Raw genomic sequence first — 21,197 nt, 5'->3', positions numbered from 1 at the left:
CTCATCCCCACCCTGACAGACAGCCAGACCCAGCTCCTTGCCTGCGGCAGGTAGGAAACCCACATGTTTACATCAGGGAGCCCTTGGCAGCAAGTCACCCTGAGGCCAGGTGGCAAGACACAAGGCCAGTCCCACCAAAGTCACCACTAATGCCAAGCATATTCTCTGCTCCAGCACCTGCCTCTGGATATAAGAACTGGACTGCACAATGAAGTCCCAACCCTCTATACAATGCATAAAATCATGTAAATGCAGGTGTGTGCCATAATTTTCTCAAGCAGTTAAAAAACCTTCTCCTACAACTCCAAGCAATACGTTGTTAAAGTGCCACACTCTTCACGTCTTGCTTCTGCCAGCACCCTTGGCACCTTTCAGCTTTGCCCTGCTGCTGCTGTTGTCATCAGCAAATCCTCTCGCAGGGGCTGGCTGCTAGTGGCACCAGCCTGACCCCCCAGATCCTAGGAACTGAAGCAGGGCTGTCCCACAGGAGCTGATGCCTCTAGATTCAGCAGCACCAAACTCCACACATTCTTCAACACATGCTAATGAAGTTTTATTTTTCCACTCTACCTCTTCATGCTTAATTCAAGCATGTCTCTTCCGGATGCTTCTTTTGAAGAGCGTGGGATGAGTTAGAGGTGTGCAGGACAGCCTTGAAGCAGCAGCACTGGGTATATCTGCAGGAAACAAGATGTTCCTGGAGAACCAGGCTCATATATTCTGTCCAGAGATCAAGCTCTGTCCTATTCCCGATAGGACAGGGCAGTGCTGGAGATGAGGCTGGTCCAGCCATCCAGAAGGAAACAAAAAACCAAAGGGGCAGGGAAAAAAAAAAAAAAAAAAAAAAAAAAGAAAAAGACTAGTTTGGAATTTGAGTGTCCGATTTAATTTAAGTGCAAGGAGGAAGCAGTAATTACTGGTTACAAGAAACAGCTCTGTTATTCCAAGCTACATGTAAAACCATGGCTGGCTGCTTACCAAGCACCCCAGGTTTTGCAGAGTGACCAAGAGATACATTAAGGTCTCTGTAGAACAAACCACCGTCCAAAACATCATTGTTATCCAAATTTACTGAACACCGTTGCATAACTTGTGTTTAAAACAGTAGTAAGGCTCTAAAGCAGCCTGGCCTTCATGATCTGGCTCAGGAAAGCAACACAACACCCATACTGAGGGGAAGGGTGAGGAAGGAAGGTGGGGAAGATGAGGGAAGAGAGAATGTGGGTGATATAAAGTAAGTGCTGTGCTCTACCACTTATAAACCAGGGGATTAACAACCGGCTTGTACAAAGTGACCATTAAAATGGCTTAAAATCTGTAGTAGCCAGCCATGCTCCCAGAGCCGTGCACGCTCCTGCTGAGAGGTCCAAGTGGCAGATGAGGCACCCCCCGAATACCCTTTCCCATACAGGCAGGCTCTAGCCTCAACAGAAGCACGGAGTCTCTGTCAAGCCTTTTGGGCAGCATGACAAAGGACCAGCAAGATATAAGCTGGGAGGAAGCACAGCCTGCCCCTACCACAGGGCCACTGCGTCCCCTGCAAGCATCACACTGTGCAGAGCCTGTGGCAGCACTTGGCGATTTGCCTCCTTGGACCTGCTGCTCCCCGCGCCCTGCATCCTGCTCTGAAGACCTCCTGCAGCATTGCTGACAGGGCTCCCTGCGGTCCTCTGCTCCCGCCATCGCAGGAGGATACAGGCAACTCAGCTCAGTAGCTCCACCAGGAGACAACGCGTATCGCAGGCAAACCTGAACAGAAAAGCAAGCGGGAGCTTCACAGCTACGAGGCAGCAAGTCCAGTCCCACCAGTGCTGGCCGCTGGGACAGAGTGCACCAGCCTGCTCTGCGCACCGGCATGCGGCACGGGGAGGGCGACTGCCTGCGGGGAGCCACAGGCCACAAAGCTCAGTGTTTGTTACAGACACGAAAGCAGGCACAACTTGGACCACGGTTTCAAACGAGCAGTTTACATGTTTAAAATCTTAAAAAGCTGCAGCGCTCTCAGATGCTTTCTGGCCTGCCTCAAGGAGCGGAGTAAGTGGGCGCTAATTTGTGCATTTATTGCGCAAGCCGGGTCACACGGGACCAGGACCCTTCACTGGGGTAAAACGTGCCCTTTATCTGTCCAGCTGCACACACCGACACAGACAGCAAACTGGCTGTATGAAATCACGTTTTGTCCTTACAGCAGCGACTTCATGGCACCAGTGCAAAGGACTGCTCCAGCCCTTAGAGCACAGCAACTGAAACACAGACAAACATGCACAGAGCAGCGCTGGGGGGCAATTTGGACAGACAGTAAAACTCATTACACACCGGAGACTGGGACAAGGATATTCTCCAAGGAGTACACACATTTGTTTCCTACCTGGGCTCTCACACACGCAAGGAAATGCAAAACAGAGAGCAAGTGACCTGAAGCAAAGATTCATTCTCTTCTCTCCAACAGCAGCTGAGGGCTGAATTTTAGCTCAAGGTTTAGCAGTCCTGTTAAGATTAGCTGGAAAGGCCCTTCCCCTGCAGGCCCCATACAATTTGGAGCTGTGAATGCCGCACGATTAAGCGGTGTGCGACTCTATGGTACTGTGAGCTCTTCCAAGGTGTAACTCCTGCGTGCTAAGCTGGCAGCCCCCTACCAAGCACGTCCTCACTGTGACACACTGGGAAGCTCAGCTAAGAGGCACGTGAGCAGTGCTGGATAGATTCCTATCTGCTTCAGCGCAGCAGAGATGTCTCTGTTTCCTAGAAGCCTCTTTACACCACCGCTTCTTGCGTGCTCTCGAGGTCACGCTGGTTGAGGAACCGAGGGGTCTTTCGTTTGGCAGCGGCACGGATACTGCCTGGGGGTGGGGGGAATAAGACAGAGGAGCTGAAGGAAAGAAGAGACAGATGGGTCTTCCCACTCTCCCTCTTGCCTGGAGGTTTAACAAGGGAAAAGAAACCAAAACAAAAGCCACGCTTGAGTGCTATTCTTTGCGCTTTAAAAGAGCATTTTCTTAAAATATAAAAACCATCTTCCCCCTGGAAACCGCTAGAACATAAACATAAAAAGGGGATTTAGGGAGGAGAAGGGAGAGGAGGTTTTAATGTGCTTCCAGGCAGCAGCCCTTGCTAAGAGCAACGGGTGCCTCCAAGGCCCTGTGCTCACCGTCAGCCCTGTTCCTATGGCTCTCTCGCTCATTTAGAGTTCCCCAGTGGGTTCGGTCTTAGGATTTGGCGATTAGCGGTTCGCAGCAAATCCTGGCTGGCAGCTTAATCCTCTTCATCCTCGCTGATGTCATAGGTGACTGCAGACTCATTCCTGGAGCGGTTGGCCGGTGAGGAAGGAGGAGTCTTGGTTGAAAAGGGCCAGCGGAAGGAGGGAGACGGGGAGCGGTCATGTGTGGGGCTACTGCTGGGGCTCTGCTTTGGGCTGATGGCCTGCAGCATCCGGCCCTTGCCCTCCTTCAGCATGTGTTTCTAGCGATGGAAGCAGGAAGACAGTTAGCATGGCTCAAACAGCGATGGAAACGGACACTACTTACAGCTTGTGCAGCATTTTGAGTTGTTGGTCCCTTCAATGCTTCATGCCATGTAAGAGCAGAAAAAGCCCGAGCATCTGCCCTAGGCTTTGGAAATTGCACACAGTGTAATCACCACCCATTTTCAAGCACTTCTAACATGAAGTGCCTGTGATATTTACCCAGCAGCACAGGACAGCCTGGCAAAAACAAGTAGCTTCAGACTCATCCCAGGCCAGTGACAAAGTGACTGCCAGTCTCCTGGCCGCTCACTGGCCTGCAAGACACCAGCTGGAGTTTACAGGCCAGATTGTGGGACATGGGAGCTTTTCACATCACAACTATAAGCATTTTCCAGCTGGCAAGGGTGAGGGCTCCCTGTAAACAGGCTGCCCAAGCCTGGGACAACTTGTCTGGAGACTGGCAGCACATCAAGCACTGCACCAAGCTGTAAACTTTTGCTCTACAGACCGTGCGCTCCAGAAGCCCTACAACGACTGCCGAACTCTCCAAAATCCCCTTTCCCCTCTCCCCACAGAGGCTCCTTACCAATGCGCCTTCTGGGCCAAACATCTCCAGGAAATTGCCGATGAACTCCCGGGACTTCTCCTCCCACTTCTGAATGAGATCAATACTCTTCTCCTCCACTTTCTGGACAAATTCCTTTGACTTCTCCTCTACATCCTTCACCCTCTTTTTCACCTTATCCACACGCTCCTGGAGGTGATATTTCTTCTCCTGTACAGTAAGCGGTGGATCAGAATACAGCTCACCAGATCTGAGTGGTGACCACCTCTGCTCTGTGTTGTTACACTGAACTGCTGCTTAAGGCTCAGTATCTCCATTAGTCTTGTGACACTTCTCCTTCACTTCAGTGACACTTCTTCCTTAGACTAAATTGCAAACATAGTGGGGCTGTGAGACGCTTTGTGGCATCTCTTACTGGCACAGTACACAAAGCAAGACTAAACCCAGGGATAAGCATTATCTAATAGGAGTGCATGGAAGAGGGAAATGTTTACAAAATATACAGATTAGATTTGAGTGACCTGCTGTAGGTCTCTCTGCATATCACAACAGCACAAATCTTTTTGCTGGGTGTTTTTAAACAGAGGCAGAGTTACATGCCAAAGAGAGGCCAAGCAGCCATTACCTCTCCTGTTTAATTTTTGTATTTGATTGTATTTTAAAAAACAGGCATAGTATCTGAGTGATTAAAAAGGAAATGTTTACTGCTTTACTTCCAACATCAGAAGTGCCTTCTGTCATGTATTCTGCTTGTGGGCTAGAGCTGCTCAGCACAGGATCAGAGCATGTCCTACTCTCCTACCCAAGCACTGCTGCTCCTGCAGCTCCAGGAAGGGAACAGTACAGTGAGAACAGGATCATATTTTATCCTAACAAATGACTCTACCTTAAGAAGGTGGCTGAGGGAAGAGGAGAGACGTGAGACACAGCAGCTGCTGCCAAGAACAACCCATTCAATTCAAGGAAACACACGTTTTGCCACACACCCTGTCTCCAGCTCTTTCAACAGGTAAAATGTCACCAAGGCATTTCTGACAATGGATCAGTATTAGCAGAATCCAGTTCCTCTGGGTGTGTCCCAGAGGCAGTTCAGTTTTAGAGGCGGAAGAACTGTAATTACTGCTCCAAGGGCACTGGTTTAGTACAACTGCTTAGCTCTGCGGAGTGGTCTTTTACTGGCATATGGCAGGCTGTGCTACCACTAGGCAAGATTCTACATCTCCACACTACGTGTAAGATTCTGCTTCACACAGCTTGTGGTGAGACACACTTCAACTCACGTTTATGAAGCTGACATTGAGCTCTTTAGCTGTGTAGCCCCGCTGCAGGTTCCGTCTGGCATAAACATCATAGTCCCGCACGATCCGGGTGATGATATCTGATGTTGAGATTCCCTCAGTCCTCTGAGTTGGTGCAAACATGCCTAAATTTGGGGAACAGGACCCAGGACAGCTGTAGCAAGACACACTGCACAAAGCTGCTGCCACCTCTATTAGGAAACAACCTCTCCTGTCAAGAGCTCATTTACCTAACTGTCCTCACACGCCACGTCTTTATCGCTGAATGTACAATACCAGGGTCCTCCTCTCTGGGACTATGAGGAAGACCTAAGACTAAAGCTTGTCAAAACACCCTGTCTTTTAATAATGAAAAGCTCTTCACTTCAGCTGGTTTAAACACTATTGACTATAATCCACGGCACATAGAACAGTGTGGTGACAAGGAGAGGACAAGGGGTCCTGCTGGTGGAGATATAAGAAGGTCTGACAACTGGGTTTGGATAGATTAAAATCAGCTGCACCCCCACTGAATTTTACAGCAAACAGCTAGAGCAGCCACTTTGCTAAGTTCATGAGATTCTCCATTTGTGAGAATCTGTAAGCCAAACCGTAGTATTTTTTCAAAAGGTGGCTGTTAATTCAATCACAATAATTAAGACTGGAAGTTGGCTTAATGTTGAGCAGTGTGGCCTGCGACCTGGAACAGTCCTAGCCTTAGGAAATAGGGCCCAAAGCTGGGCTTCTTCCTGCCCTCAGAGCCTCCTGGGCAGATCTTGTTCCCAGAGGGGCACTGCTGCTTCCCTAAGCATAATCCTGCCATACAGGGACACAGCAGATCTTTGACAGGAAGCCCTGGAGAACCTCACCCAGACTCACCTGCTTCTTTTATATGCTTATAAACATCATCGCTGCCAGCAGAAGAATAGGGGATGTCATCATGTGCAACAAAGTCGATCTGAAAATTAAGAAAGCCATGTGAGTGAACATTTTATCTTGAATATGCAGGTCTCCTTTCTGTCAAAGGAGGCTAACTTTTCGCTCAACACCTCCACACAGGGGTGCAACAGAGAACAGTAAGACACTTTCCTCTGTTAAAAAGCAACACAGAGCCTTCCCGGGTTCTCACTGGCAATTGCATACCAATTGTAAGCACACATCTGAGAGGAAAGGCTGGGACTAAGGACGCAGCTATTTTAAGCTCCACAGAGAAATGGCATGTTAATGGCAACAAGAGTGACCTAAGCAAACTCCCTTGGAGACTCTTTCACCTCCCAAAGCAGTTCAACAGATGTCAGAGATTCCTTTCACTTTATTTTACCAACTGATAAAAGTTGGTAAGATAAAACTCTCAAGAAAGCTTGCCTGGTCTCCTGCTGCAGGGAAGCTGATTTAGATCCAAGCTGCTTCTGCTGTAAGCAGGGAGTTGGACCAGACGCTCCAGAAATTCCTTCCAACCCATGTTATCCACTCCCTACTGCATTTCACACCATCTGTAACCAGCATCAACTTCTCATGGAACGACAAGAGCCCTCTCAGGCTTTTTCACCATGTCACAATCTCTACTTTATTTTAACTCTACTTGCCAGCTCAGCAAATGCTTCTAGTCTCCCAAGAAACCCACTTCATTCCCATAACCCGGTTCATTTTACATTTAAGGAGTTTCAACAGAAACAGGTTGCTCAGGCAGAGGGCACCCCCATGGATGAATTCTTGCTGTAAACAACAAGCACAGACAGAGGCTGATCAAAATGCATAACAGATCAGATGTCACAAATTACCCTGTGCTCTGCCAGGAACTCAGGAGTGAGCGTCCACGGCGCATTTCTCACCACTTCATCCACATAGCGACAGTGCTGCACAGCATCATACCGTTCATTTTCATTCATTACCGTGAAGCCCTTGAAGTTATGGGTTAGCTCATCACTGCAGACTGAAGAAACAGGCAGGGAAGAGTGAGCCTGAGGTAAGAGCAATGCTTTACAGTAAAAGGACCTTGCACACACCCAGGCTAAAGCAGGCAGTGCCAGCTGCTGATGGAGACTGGTGTTGGCACTTTCAAACCCAGCTCTTTCACCCACAAAGCATCAGAAATGGAGCAGTGCAGGGCACTAAATTCCTGAGCAATTCCAGGCAGGCTGTTGGGGGAATTTCTGCCCAAGCTGGGGACCTGCACCCCAAGCCTGGAAGGTCTCTAACACCTACAATACTTACCAAATAACCCAGTCAGTACAGAAGACAACTCTCCTCTATTAGACAGAAATCTGCTTTTAAACTTACGGATGTCTCAAGCTTGGAAACTGAAGCCCATGAAAAAAAACTGTCCAAGCTTCTGATTTCATAGAACATCATACCACAATCTAGCTCTTGGGAAGTTGTATTAAAACAAAGTATGAGTTCACAGCAAATAAAGTTAGCTTAATTATTACATTCTATGAGAAAGTAAATTAACAACTCTCTGTAATCTGCAATGTAAGACATTGAGAAGGAGGGAGTTTTATTTGTTTATCAGACTCAAAAGTAAATGAGGCCTTACCAGTCAGACTGGTAGTGGATATATTTATGTTCCAGACAAATAGATGATAAAAAGCGGGTGAAATTGCTTCCAGCTTGGAGCTAATTGTTTACTTGGGCTGCGGCCTCTTGTCTCAGTTCCTGGTGCAAGGGGAGCCGTTCATTGCCCTCCACCTCCTCACCACTCTCCCAGAGGCAGAGAGCGTGGTCACACACTTTGCTACATTAACATGTTAACAGTCTGACCTGAAATTATTTTCCTGTTTGATGTACAGCATTTATGTATATTGGGATGTCTTTCTGCCTGCGAGATTTCTAAGCTCAGTGCATTTTGTATGCCGGAGCAACTATTTCAGCTTTCCTCTCTCCCTTCCCCTTCCAGACACTACTGTAGCACACACAAAAACCCCTGCAGAAGTACCACCACAAAAATGCCCTCAGGAGCAAGTAAAACTGTAATAAGGAAACAAACCACATAAAGATGTTACAATTGCTCTGTTGTACGGTCAGAGTTCCATTTTGCTTCACGAAGCCAACGGTAGTTGAGAAAACCAGTTAAAGGTATTCGCATCTCTGATAAAGTTAACATCATCATGCAGCCTGACCAGAAGTCACCGCCTGACAAACAACATGCACAGCCTGACATGCCTTTAAGGTGGTGAAGGTACGGGCACAGAGGCGCTGCCTGGACAGAGGCCAGCATATTACAGCAGCCAGAAGAAAGGATTTCTTTTTTCCTGTTACATTCTTGAAGGAGGCCTGGCTGCAACACCTCTGCTAGATCCCCTCTGGAAGTCAGCAGGATATTCCTGGCATCACCTAAAGACTCTGGAACCTAACAGACAAAATGGGGAACTTTATTTGGAGAAATGGGGTCTTGCTGACTTCCACGTGGCCAGGCACATGCCCAAGGAACCACCGTGATCTCCATGCTCCTTAGCAGGACCCGTTTGGGATTAGCCATAAGCAATTCACAGCAGGGAGCTGAGGCAGGAGTGACTTGCAGGGTGATACAGGTACTGTTGCTCATTCTTTAACTGTCTCATTCAAGAGGCAGATGCTCAGTTGTCTCTACTATATTTTGATACTTGGACGTGCAAATCACTGGTATGCATCACAAAACAGAGAGCTCAAATTAGAACAGCGTGATCAAAAACCTTTTCCTTAAGCACTCGTTTGGTACATACCCAACTCTCAACATATTGCAAGACAACTCCAACAACATTTGGGACAACTGAGGCCATAAAGACAAAAACCCTGCTATGCCATCCGTATGCACAACCACGGACGGAGGCAAACTGTACTCCTATGACAGCCAAAGTCAACAAGGTCACTCCTTACCTCCAACAATGAGGTATGTGTTTGGGAAGAGGTTCTTCGCTTGCATCAAGGCCCGGGCATGTCCAGAGTGAAACAAATCAAATATTCCATCAGCATAAACTCTGACGGGGCGATCCACTGTGCCAAAAGGACAGAGAGACATTTGTGAAGATGCCTTCCTGGAGAAGCAGCTGCTGCTCATGCCTACATTTGGGGATGTTCTGAAACTCATGGGGGCGTTGCAGAAAATTGGCAGAATGCAGAGCTGCAGCCAGGCAAGATTTGTGAAGAGAACTGGCTGGTTCTCTGCCTTCCCACACGGAAACAAACGCAGCTAGGCACAGAGCTGAAATACAACCATGTTCAAAGACAGACTCAAAGCCTACCAAATACCCACTGAAACAAGGTAAAGGGAGACCAACGGGAAAGCAAACCCTGAACATTTCCTTCCTATGGAAATCCAAATGAAGCGCATACTTTCTGCAAAGCAGAGAGCTACCAGAGGGGAATTGGCCCAAATGTTTCATAGGTGCCTGATTTCCCCGTCAGCCACGATGGCATCTCAAGATCTTTTCAGCATCATCCTCTGCAGCCCGCTGCCACAGCTATCAGTCTGGCTGAGGGACCAGACTGTTCTGACTCCCCATCACCAACACCAGCTCCCCTAGACCCATGAATTGTACAGCTCTATCAAAAAACCCAGCCAAACCAATCAAAGAAAAGCAGATAAAATTCTGCTGAATTGCTTGCATCATCAGCTAAATCCATAGATAAATAAGGAAGAACAAAACTTTCCTTAGGCCACCTTTGCCAAGGAAAATTGTAGCTCAGCTCTTTGAGGTCAGCACAGAGGTAAAGTGACAGTCTAGCACTGCCACGTACTGGTAGGAGGCTCCCTGACTTCTGGAACCACACAGGACCGCAGTCCTCTTGCTGCTAGTAACAGAGTGCCACACATTCTTGGTATCTGATGCACCTGAGAATGGCCTGCTGCTCTCTGGCCCGATTTAGGCAGACAGGCTCAGAGGAGTGGTGTGAGCAAAGGCACACCAAACCTGCATGGAAGAAAGGGCAGAGAGAATACCTAGCAGGAGAGCTGAAACCCATGGGTCTGGGCAGGGACCTGAAGGTAGCTAGAGACACAGCCTGGGAGACAGCAACAGAATGAGTTGATGCAAAGGCCGGGTTGTTAAGTTCAAGCTAAGCAGAGGAGTCAGTTTGAGGACAGCCTCTTACAATCACTTTTTAGCAAATCTACCTTTTGCAGACCTGAGACTGCAGGAGCTTTGTGTATGCCAGAAGAGGGCTGGTCCTGGCAGGCCTGCCTTTATGAAAGTACAGTCATTTTCAGATACTACTCTATAGTTGTCAGTGGCACAGGAAGAGCTAAAATACAAGCATTTATTTGTTTCATACAGTCTTACTGGTGAAGATATGTATGGCTGCTCACACACAGAGGCTCAAACTTCAGTTGTACTGGCAGGCCCAGTTCACATGGGAACAGTTAGTTAATCACCAAAGCATTAACTAAGTCACTGGCTGCAAACCTGCTTTGACACACAAGGTTGGTTCGGTCTCAGGGTTGTCACAATCACACACCCCAACTCCAAATCCAACATTTATACGATCCCCTTCCAGTCTGTTTTTTTACTTACAAGGGGTCCCTCTCATTGCTTCTTCATATGTTACTCGGATGTACGGCTTGCTGTAATCGATTTCCACTTCATCTGAAAAAGGAGCCGGTTCCCTCAGTCCCTAAACAGTCAGAGAAGGTTAGCTGTGAGAATGCAAAGGTGAGTGCAGTACATAGCAGCAGCACTGCCACTGCAGTGTCCTAGTCATTGAGTGACTCATTGTGTCTCTGCACAATTCAAACACAGGTACTAAAAGACTAATTAGTCTTAAACCTCAAAACAGCCCTGCAGGGTGATTAGCCTGAATTTAGAGAGGAAGAGAGAGAGAAAAGTAGAGTTAAGAGGATGGTAGTCATACTGGACCCAAACAAAAAAACTGGTGGCTCAGATCTGCAGCTAATAAAACCAGACTTCTGGCAAACAGCAGTTCACAGCAGCACAAGCCAAGCTTCATGAAACTTCACTGTTGCAGCTCCAGCTATGCCCACCCAGGCAAGACCATCACTGTGCTGTGCCTCAGTGCTTGTGCCGTGATGTACAAATTGTAGCAGCTCCTTGATTTGAGTATAGGAATGAGCAGAAGAGCAATATCAACAGCAGCACTAATTCCTAGGGAACGTGTGCATCATCACCCATTTCTGAGCTATACGTAGTGAGAGACTGACCTCAGTCTGTGGCAGAATATCTCCAACTGCTGCAGGAAAAGCCCTCTATCTGCTAGCTTGACCACAGCAGTATGTTTAATCAGCAGCTGAAGTCCAGGTATTGTTTCTGGTCTCCTCTGAATGGAAACAAAACATTTGCCTTTCCCATAACAGAACAAACAGCTCAATTTCCTTCTAGCCAGGTGTGGGGCAGCAATGGATGTCTCTTTCCTGAGACAGAAGACTAATAAACAAGCTTGCATATCATTACAATAATACCTTCAAGCTGCAAAAAGCTAATCAGTAATTTCCTCTCTGGCTTCCTGCTCCATTGCGGCACCTTGCCATGGTCCCCAGCACCACCGCAACCAGAAAGACCACTGCTATTATTGCTAATGTCAATCCTTATTAGAGTGCTCAAGGCGAAGTGCGTAGGACAGCAATCACTGACCATTCAAGCAAACTGATACCGCTGAAAATTAACTTTCTGAGGCTCTAGTACCTGTGTTTCACACACCACCTCCTCTACCAGGATCCTTAACTGTTAGTAAAGCCTGCAGGTCTCTCCTTTCATCACTGCCATTATATCTGGCACTCGTGAATAAAAGCTGTTTCTTTTCAGTTCAGTTGGCACATACCTGATATGAAGCTAGGAATAAAAGCATAAAAATACTCTACCAAAATTATCACAGAAAAACATTCTCAAAAGCTCCTGCCAGAGTCTTGCTCTTCCTCTGCAGTGGCTACAAGGGTCAGGACTCAACCTGATGTAAACAATACAACAGGCTCATGCATTAGCAGACTCCTTACCACAACCTGCTGCTGAGCCCCACTGCTTCAGGGGAACACTCTGCCAGCCAGCTGTTTAGCTGGGAGTGGTAAAGCCTTCAAGGTAACGTCACTGGCAACATTATTACTCTTGCTATAATAACCACATCTTTCACAAAAGGAAGAAAAATAGAAATCTTTCATCAGGAGGTCTGCATTAACCCTGTGGGGAAGAAAAGCCAGGAAGTTTAGAAAGTGGCTAGATATTACTTGCCTTGTGCTGTTCATAGGTGTTTTATTCCTAATACAGGACAGACACCAACTTGAACAGCAAGTGATTCCCACAGAATAACCTGCATACTTCTCTTTCCTTACTGAAATACATGGTGGGGTCTTAAAAAGGGACAGAGTGGGTTTTGCCAATAGTCAAGGATATAAAGACTCTGTGGGATAAGTCATGCCAACAGCTCAGGCCTCCATTCCCAGCACTTGCCTCCCCAATTGTCACTGCTGGTGCTGATCTTACTTCACTACCATCTGTCAAATGCTCTGGGACAGGACTGAAGTACTCCTGAAGAGCAAAACATAGTTATCAAAGAGGAAAGCTACAACACATCACCGTATTTTGCCAAGGACTATGACCTCCGTATGACGTGGCTGGTAGTTGGCTTTTGACAGAGATAAGGAGAGAGCAACTAGTGCACGTGATAGGCAGGACAGCCCCAGGAACAGGGCAGAGAAGAGCTGTAAAAAGCCCATCATCGCAATACTGTTGCAAGGACAAGTTAAAGTCAGCCCTTCCCACTACCATTAACTGGCACAGACACCCTTTAGAAGAGACTCCACTGGCTTTAGCTTGTTAAAGCCATCCCAAGGTTGATTTAGGAGAAATCGTTTTGGTTGGTTGGGTTTTTTTCTGAACACTCCCAAAGTACCAGCAACATAAATGCAGTCTCCTGCCAGACCAAGAGAATCAAACAAACAGTCATTTTCCCGGTGTTTCAGAGTGTGGATTCGATAGATTGCTTCTGCAGGTGCTTACAGGCTTCAGACCCTCCTGCAGTTCCCCTGACTTGAGCAGGATTGCCTTCCGCAAGGTGTGCGAGTTGTTAGATGCTTGTTTGGAGTATCTCTCTATCCTGCTGGGTCACTTAAGAAAACCCACCTGTGAGAGATGAATGCTTACTCCTCCACGGATATCTATATGCATGCCTGTTCAGGTTCAGCTTAAGTGACTACAAACAAGCAAGACACCACAGAAGTAGCTTAGTGACGCTTGCCTCAGACCTAATTTAAGCCCACGCTGTAAGTATTAGTATGAACAAAGGAAGATTTCAAGCTGGCTTTGCAAGAAGGATAGCTACTGTCATTCACTTCTTCCCCCCGCCCTTGTTTTCTGTGTCCACAGAAAACCCATCACATTTCTCTTTCTGCTGTTATGGTTCAATGTCCTGATCTCACCTAAAGCTCCTATCTCTGCTTACTTACGAGTGAACGCCGGGACATTTTTGGAGGGATTCCATCCAGCTCTGTCGCCCCATTGGGGCCAGATCCATCTTTTCTTCTTTTTCGGGAATTCAATCTGGAGGAGGTTGGCGGCTCCATCTTACCAAGCACGTCCAGTAAGAACTGGAACAAAATTAAGGGGGTGGGGGTGAAGAAGAAGTGATATTTCTCAGCTCCTCCAAAGCAGAATCAGTCAACAGCAGGCACAGTGTACAGAAGGTCAGCACAAAGACACAGCCACCTAACAAGGGGCTTAGCCAGTTGTATTTGGCATCAGCTGCCAAGGCTTGACAAACGGTGCCTGGTGGGAATACTGAACTATTTAATGCAACTCAGAGCTGTTCTGCAGAGAGAAGCGTGCAGCAGTCAGCCGTCTGGAGAAACTCGCACAACAGTTGCAATGCAAATTATAAATCATTACTACAAGGCTAATTATGCCATTTTAGCATCTGAAAAGCAACCTAAGGATTAAGGCATGCCCAGTCCACGTTCACCCCTCCCCCAGCTCTCATTTTGATGAATGTAAACACCCTTCTAGCCTTCTGTGCCCCTCCTTCCCCCTATAGACAGCTGGAGGGTGTGCTGCATCCCTGTAGAATCCTGATGTGAGGAAGCAGCAGGTTTAAGCAGAAGGACCAGGGTAAGGGAAGGCATGCAACCCATGGTCATAACTTAAAATAACCAGCTGGCTTGCTCTTTGCTTTGTTGTTTGGGTACACCCAAGCTGCAGCTCCCCAGTGGGGACAGCTCACCTTGGGATGGCTGCCACCATGCTCCCCTCTCATTCCCTGTCTCCACTGCAGTGGTGACTCAGGCGATGTTGAAGCAGTTGCTGACACCACATTAGGGCACACTTACTTCTGGCACTTTATGTACCAGGCTGTAATTAGCGGTGGCTCAGCTGAACTGCTTCTGCAATGAACAGACAGACCGGCCACCAGTTTGGGCAGAAATTGTGCTGGCTATCTGGAAATAAGTGGTCTGTGCTTTTGAGCTGGAGTCATTGTATCTTCCTAAACAGGCCCTGGAGCATTAGGAAGCCCAGCACCTCACACAACTGAAGCAAAGCTAGGGGTTTATAGAAAGGCATGGCAGCAAACATCCCCTTTTCAGCTGCTGCAGGAGTTAGAAACGTGCTAGATTTGCAAAGTTTATAATTTAAGAGCAGCATTATCTCTGTTGCTCACTTGAAGTGTGCAGCTCTCCAGTGCAGCAAATGGTACTTCTGACCTGCCATTTCTGAGAGCAGCATGACCCCTCCGCCCAGGAACGATGCTTACATGTGTGCCTCAACCCCCTAATAATAAGAGCTATGTGGAATTTACAATGTCTCCCCACCCACAGGTAGTGGGTGTGTTGGAACACATTAGGTGGGGCAAGTATGAGGTATGAGAAAGGGCAGACGTCCCTCTGAACACCATCCCTCTCCTTGTCAGAGGGTCTCTGCTGAGTGTTCCTGCTTGGAACAAGCTGGGTCCATCCTCAGTGAGGGCCACTGGGCAAAGCTCTGCTGTTCAGCAATCAAGAAGGGTGGGCTTTGTGAAAGAGAGCTGTTAAGAAGCAGATTTAGTGATCAGACTTACTCAAGCACAAATTCCTCCAGATTAAGGAATGTTCCAAAGTAAGGAGTCAAATGCAGTTTAATAACAGGCAAACATACCATTCTCCCCACCTAGCATCAACAAGCTGGTACCTTACAAACAGCGTTAGGTTCAAACAGCGTTGAACTGGTTTTGGGCTACATGCACATATCCCAGCCTGCTCTGCTAGACCTAACACAATGCACCAAGAACAGGAGAAGAGAATCTTAGGTGAGTGGGGAGCCAACAAAATATTGAGAAGACAAAAGTGACAGGGAAGAGCAGCCACAAGGACATTTCAGCAATGCATGAGCCATCCAGCACTCACTCCGTAAGGCCTGCAAGTCAAGATTGCCAAGTTTCCTACATTCCAGTAATCAATTTACTATTTCCTAACAACAGACATGAGTGTGCAAGAGCAATCTTGGGCAAATAGAGTTTGCAACCCTGAGCTCCAAGTCTTCAAACACAAACATTTAACTTCCAGGCAAGATCTGTGCTATAAATGCAGCAGCCTCCAGAGCAGAGTGCCTCTGTGAAATAATTCTTAAGTTTTGCAAAGTGCCATCTTGTAAGCACACTCCATATCAGTTATTTACGTCACCCCCATGGTCCTAGCAGAAACCATCCAGTTCACAGAAAGCAACAGACCTCTGTCTCTGGTTCAAATAACCCCAGCATTCATAGAGGCAGTGGGGGGAAACAACAACAGATTTTCTTGTTATTTGGTCAAAGTAACTTCACTTTGCTTCAAGCCACCTGTTGGTCTTTGACCACTTACTTTTCTTTCCTTTGGAGAGACTGAAAAGGTCTGTTAATTTGCTGAACACAGTTGATCCGAACCACCTCCCAGCAAAACATTTAAAAGTATTGGCAGAGGCTTTGGTGTTGAAGTACGGACATAACAGCCTCCACGCACAAACAGGTGAAGCTCCTTCCATGTTAGCTTGGCCCATCAGAGCAACCAGACTTCTCTGCACACAAGTACATTCTCTGCTGAATTATCAACAGCATCTTGCAGATGCTTATGGCCAGCCAAAGAACCGCATGATACAGCACAGCGCAACATCGTGCTTTATGCTGATGTACACCAGCACTGTCCAAGCCCAGGAGAAATCTCCACAGCTTCTTCCAACCCATTCCACACCCAACCATCCGCCTTCCTCCACCCTAACTCACTCTTTCACTTCTCAGGGTATACGTAGTCAAATGATGGCAAGCAATAGCTTAAGCAAATGGATTTGCTTTGCACTAAATAAGCAGCAGTGGTCAGACAGCACCAGCCACCCTGCAGCAGCAGCAGCTCCACCTGACGTACCAAGGCAGAAATGTGCTTCAAGGATGGCATAAATATGCTCCATCTACTCTGATCTTACAGGCCAGATGTTGCTGAAGGAGTCTCTGCAGTGTCCAGAGAGCTGGGCTGTGTACCTCATGAGTGACACAGCTCTGCTAATTACTCAAATTAATGCAGAAATTAAACAGTAATTTTACCACTCTTCAGAACTTTAAAACATCTGTCCTTTGGCTAATGCATTTCTGGGAAGTCCTCCCAGCACCAAACTTGTATTCATTAAAAACTGGGAACACATTGTTTTTAAAAACAAACCATACCTTACTGTGCTAGAACTACTAATCTTAGAATGTTTAATTTTGACCCAAGTGACTAAAATAGCACCCCAAACAATTACTTACTAACAATGGGATCCAGCATCTGCAGCTGAGCTTAACACATGAGCACACAGCTTTGCTTCCCCAAATGCATAAAACACTGTTCTAAAATTAATTAACAGTTGCAGCAGATGGGGAAAGGGAAAGAGAAGATAACTCTAAAAGCTCATTCTAAAAAACTCCAAGATAAAAAAAATCAGGTGTAAACAGAAGAGCCCTAATCTAAAATATTAACATCATTCTATTTTGTTTAAGGCCATCACCCTCCTGTGTTACTGAGTCTGTGCTGAACATGAGAAACTGCTCGCAAGGAGCCAAGTTAGAAGTGCCCCATTTGGGAAAGCCATGGGCAAATCACAGTCTCTGCGCAACTTCACGAAACACTCAGGGCTCTGCTTCTGAAACTTATTTCTTTGATGCATACCCTGTTATCAAAGAAGCACCTTGCACTACCCACCAGGTAGCTCAGTGAGAGAGTGAGTGCTGCATGAGCTCTGTGAGGAGCAGACTGCCAGATGGGAGAAGAGTTGCTCTCTCACTTTCTCCAGTTCACAGACAACTGGAAGAGTTGTCCAGGAATCACTGAATCCCACTGAAATGCAACCACTTCTGGGAGGGAAGAAGGACAAGCACTGATTACCACAAAGGAAAAAAAATATAGGTAGTTTATACAGGCAAGGAAGGAATTTAAAAATTCTCCCTTAGTGTGAATACACTGCACCACCATCTGAGCTGGAATTTAACCATAGCACCAAAGTTAACACCTCTGGCACACTGAAAAGGTCAGAACAGGCATGGCAAATCTCGGCTAGCCAAAGCCTTATCTCACTGTCTGCATCTTCATGGGCAGCACTGATGTTTTGTTTAGCCTTGGTGGTGTCAGAGAACCACCCGCCTCACACTACACTGGAGAAGCTGACCAGATATTTCTCTACCCTAAGCATTCTGATGGCATGAGGACCTGGCCCATCTGTATTCTTTGTATTTTGATGTCCCGAGGAACTTCTTGAAGATCATTACTTGCAAATCTACTTGCAGTAGAACGATTTCTTCTGCCACTTCCACTGCTTCTCACTTGCAGACTTACATGCAAAATAAATACTGCTACTTAAACTCAAAGCCTGTGCAAAACAAGAGCTGACTGCAACAACTCAGTAAATGCTCCAGCCCAAACTGCTGCATTTCCCACCGAGGATCCGAATCAGCACAAGACTGGCAGGCTGAACCAGCAAGGCCCCTCCAACACCTACAGCTCCCAGGCTCCCCGGGCACCACTGCCCGCTCCCAGGCTCCTCTATCAATCTCTGAACTTGGAAGGCATTGGCACAGTAAGATGTGACTGTCACATGCTGCTTTGCCTACAAGATCATTCCACTTCACAAGAGCAAGCTATTTCTCTTTTGCTGACTCATCTGCAGGCAAATACTACTAAACTTTGCACTCTGCCAGCTGTCTGCAGAGAATTGCCTTGACACATCGACAACACGTAAGTGAGAAGCTCAAGAAAAAGGAAGAAGTCCTGTCACTTCAGATAATTCCCCTGCCAGGCTGTGAAGTACCCAAATGACACCCCACTCTTCAGTCATGGGGAGAAGGCAATCCTTCTCCTGTTCTCCACGATCTCCAACTCCCAGTTTACCATTAACCTTACTGGTGTGCATCCCTGTAGAGATCTGTTGCAGACAGAAAGACTCAAAGAGGTTAATGACAGGAGACTCATCACAGACTCCTCGATAAACTGATGAAAGCATGTTGACAAGATGAGGGTTAACCTGTACCTAATTACTGGGAAAGATCAGGATCTCCCTTCAATCTGGGCTTAAAAATCTTGCCCAATATCCAAGGCAACATTCCCAGCCCAGGCTTGCCAGGCCCAGCTCTGGCCCCATCTCCAGACAGAGAGCATCTGCTTAGAAATGGAGTGCTAATGGCTGCGACCCAGCTTGCTTACCTCTAGAGAAGACTGCGACTCTCACCAGCACCGCTGCTCTCCCCACAATCAGCACCTGCTCTATCTAGATGGTCTAAGCCCACGAGCCCCTTATAAAGTTTACTACAGGATCTGGCAGGCAGAGTCCTGCTTACCCCTAAAACATAGGCTGCTTCAGCTACTCTGGCTGAGCAAAAGCAACTATCCTGCGGCATATTAATAGCCACATTAATGTATACAAGGGACAGTTCAGCCAGTGCCACAGACTGGTCCAACAGCATCCAGACCCAGACCTTTGCTATACTGGCTAAAACAAACTCCCAAGCCTTGCATCCCCTACTGGGACATCCCCTACACAGGCTGAGTGCTGCTATGAAACACACAAACCCAGAGAAACTGCTGGCAAGACCTTCTCCATGAATTCACAGCCCTTCTGGGTATACCATAATCCCGAGGCACCGAGTGAGCATCCTGGCATGCAAAGAAGTCTCTGCTGTGGTTAGTGTAGCAGCAAGCGTAGGCTTTATGCAGAGTATCAGAGAAGATCTGGAGCCTGCCCAGGGACAATAAAGTGCAAGGATGGGTGGTCACTTCATCCTGACTTCTGTGTTAAGCTGCATCGTGTTGTGTTTTCAGCATATAACAACAGAGCCTTCTGAGCCTTCAGGAGGCAACCTCCCTTAGTAGCTTTACACACCCATACCAAATCCTTGCTCCAACAGTTATTGTTTGTGGCTCATTCCACAGTAAATTCAAGACAATTACAATCCAGATCTTGGACCATGAAACTTACAAGTCACAAATTTGAATAATTCTGTACATACAATCAATTCCTTCAGGAAATTAAGCATGGGTATTTCTCATCTGAATTTCAACAGCAAATACAGCGGCCGTCCTCAGGCCCAGGAGTCCTGTAGATGGAAACCCAGCAGCACCTGCTTCTGATCACACCAGTCTTTGCCAACTGCATGCTGGGGACCCGGTGCTGCAACAGCACAGGGTGGGGACAGAGTAGGGAAGGCCACCTGCAGCATCCTGCACCTCCCTCCACAGCCAGCAAGGGCTACCAAGGAGCATGGCAGCTCTCAGGATTCCTGCAGACTTTAAATCCAATTACAAAACCATTAATCAGGGCAGCCAGGACTTTGGTGGACACAAAAAGCAGGTTGGAGAGGACGTGTGCCTGCACGGCGGCTGGGCCACACCTGCCTTCCCCACAGTCAGGGCACCTCGTTGCTCTTCTCCTCTCTCCCCTGGCCTTGGCTGCGTCCCCTACGCCAGGGGATGTTCCCCCTCAAGCTGCCACGCTCCCAGCCCTGGGGGTGCACTCCAAAAGTTCCCCCCAGCATCTGCTGCTGCCTCCCCTCAGCCGCTTCTGCCCCCCACCGCCAGTCCCGAGCCCCTGCCTCTCCCCGGCACCCCCCCAAGGGGACGCAGCACCCCACGCCCTCCCCCCCAGCAGACATTGCCCCCTCGCCCAAAGCCAAGTGCCCGGTGTGTCCCCCAGCCAGCACCGCCGTGCCCCCCTGCCCCGCACCCAGGCGGGGCTGCCCACGCCTGTGCCTGCGGGGGAGGTGGCGGGGCGGGACCCCGACAGACCCCGCAGGGACAGTGTGCGGTGCCCCCGTCCGCCTCCAACCACGGCCCGCCCGCCCGCCCCCAGCCCCTGCGGCGGGCACCCCTCGGGTCCCACAGCGAGCGCCCCGACCCCTGCTTCCCCGGCGACAGCCTCCAGCGTCCCCCCAGCGACATTCCCCCCAGGCCCGCCACACGCCCCAGCGACAGGCCCCGGTGCCCCCACGCTCCCCACCGACGCCCCCCTACCAACGAGCCGCCGGCAGCGCGCACCTCCGCAGCCCGGCCCGGCCCCACCGCCGGAGCCGCCCCCGGCCCCTCCCTGCTCCCGCCAACGCCAACGGGGCGGCGGGCGGAGCCGCTGCGCGTCGGCCCGGGCCGGCAGGAAGGGACCGGCCGAGCGCCGCGAAGCCGCGCCCCGGGAAACCGCACCCGCAACCTCCGTTCCGGCTCGCAACGGCGCCCCCCGCGGCGGGGCCGGCCTCACAGGGGCGCGCGTGCCGCGGGTCTCCGCGCTCGGCCCGAGGGCCGGCAGCGGGGGAACGGGCCCGGGAGGGTTGCTGGTGCGGCCCACAGCCTGCCCCGCGGCCTTCGGGCGTCAGCCGTGAATGCCGGGGTTTATGGAAGGGGGGAGGCGAGCAGGCCCGGCTCCCCTGGGCCGGGCTCGCCCTGCCCGTGGCGGAGCTGCTCGGTCACCCTCCGGGGAGGACACGGCTCCCCCTACCCACCCCAGGCCTCGGTGAGGGCAGC

The 21,197-nt window shown here is 48.9% G+C and overlaps 1 protein-coding gene across 4 annotated transcripts; it reads right to left on the bottom strand.

The window, feature by feature from the left end:
- Positions 1–863: 863 nt before the first annotated feature.
- On the bottom strand, positions 864–20,857 carry PCYT1A (phosphate cytidylyltransferase 1A, choline). 4 transcript variants are annotated; one of them, XR_008734471.1, is made up of 10 exons: positions 20,697–20,846; positions 13,674–13,814; positions 10,795–10,894; positions 9,161–9,277; positions 7,087–7,238; positions 6,185–6,263; positions 5,309–5,451; positions 4,050–4,238; positions 3,149–3,459; positions 864–2,840 (listed from the first exon to the last, which is right to left on the bottom strand). XR_008734471.1 is itself a non-coding variant. In XM_055723733.1 (9 exons), the coding sequence occupies exons 2-9, from the start codon at positions 13,788–13,790 to the stop codon at positions 3,253–3,255; spliced, it is 1,104 nt and encodes a 367-aa protein (XP_055579708.1). In that variant the 5' UTR covers positions 13,791–13,814; positions 20,721–20,857; the 3' UTR covers positions 864–3,252. The 4 variants fall into 4 exon arrangements, 3 of the variants coding, with proteins under 3 accessions (XP_055579708.1, XP_055579707.1, XP_014139138.1); XM_055723733.1 differs by having other exon boundaries at positions 864–3,459; positions 20,721–20,857; XM_055723732.1 differs by having other exon boundaries at positions 864–3,459.
- Between the last annotated feature and the right edge of the window lie 340 nt (positions 20,858–21,197).

This window comes from Falco cherrug, chromosome 11, assembly GCF_023634085.1.
Source record: "Falco cherrug isolate bFalChe1 chromosome 11, bFalChe1.pri, whole genome shotgun sequence".
NCBI classification, from domain to species: Eukaryota; Metazoa; Chordata; class Aves; order Falconiformes; family Falconidae; genus Falco; species Falco cherrug.
Note: the sequence above shows the minus strand (reverse complement) of the source record. Positions and strands in the feature narration are given on the sequence as shown.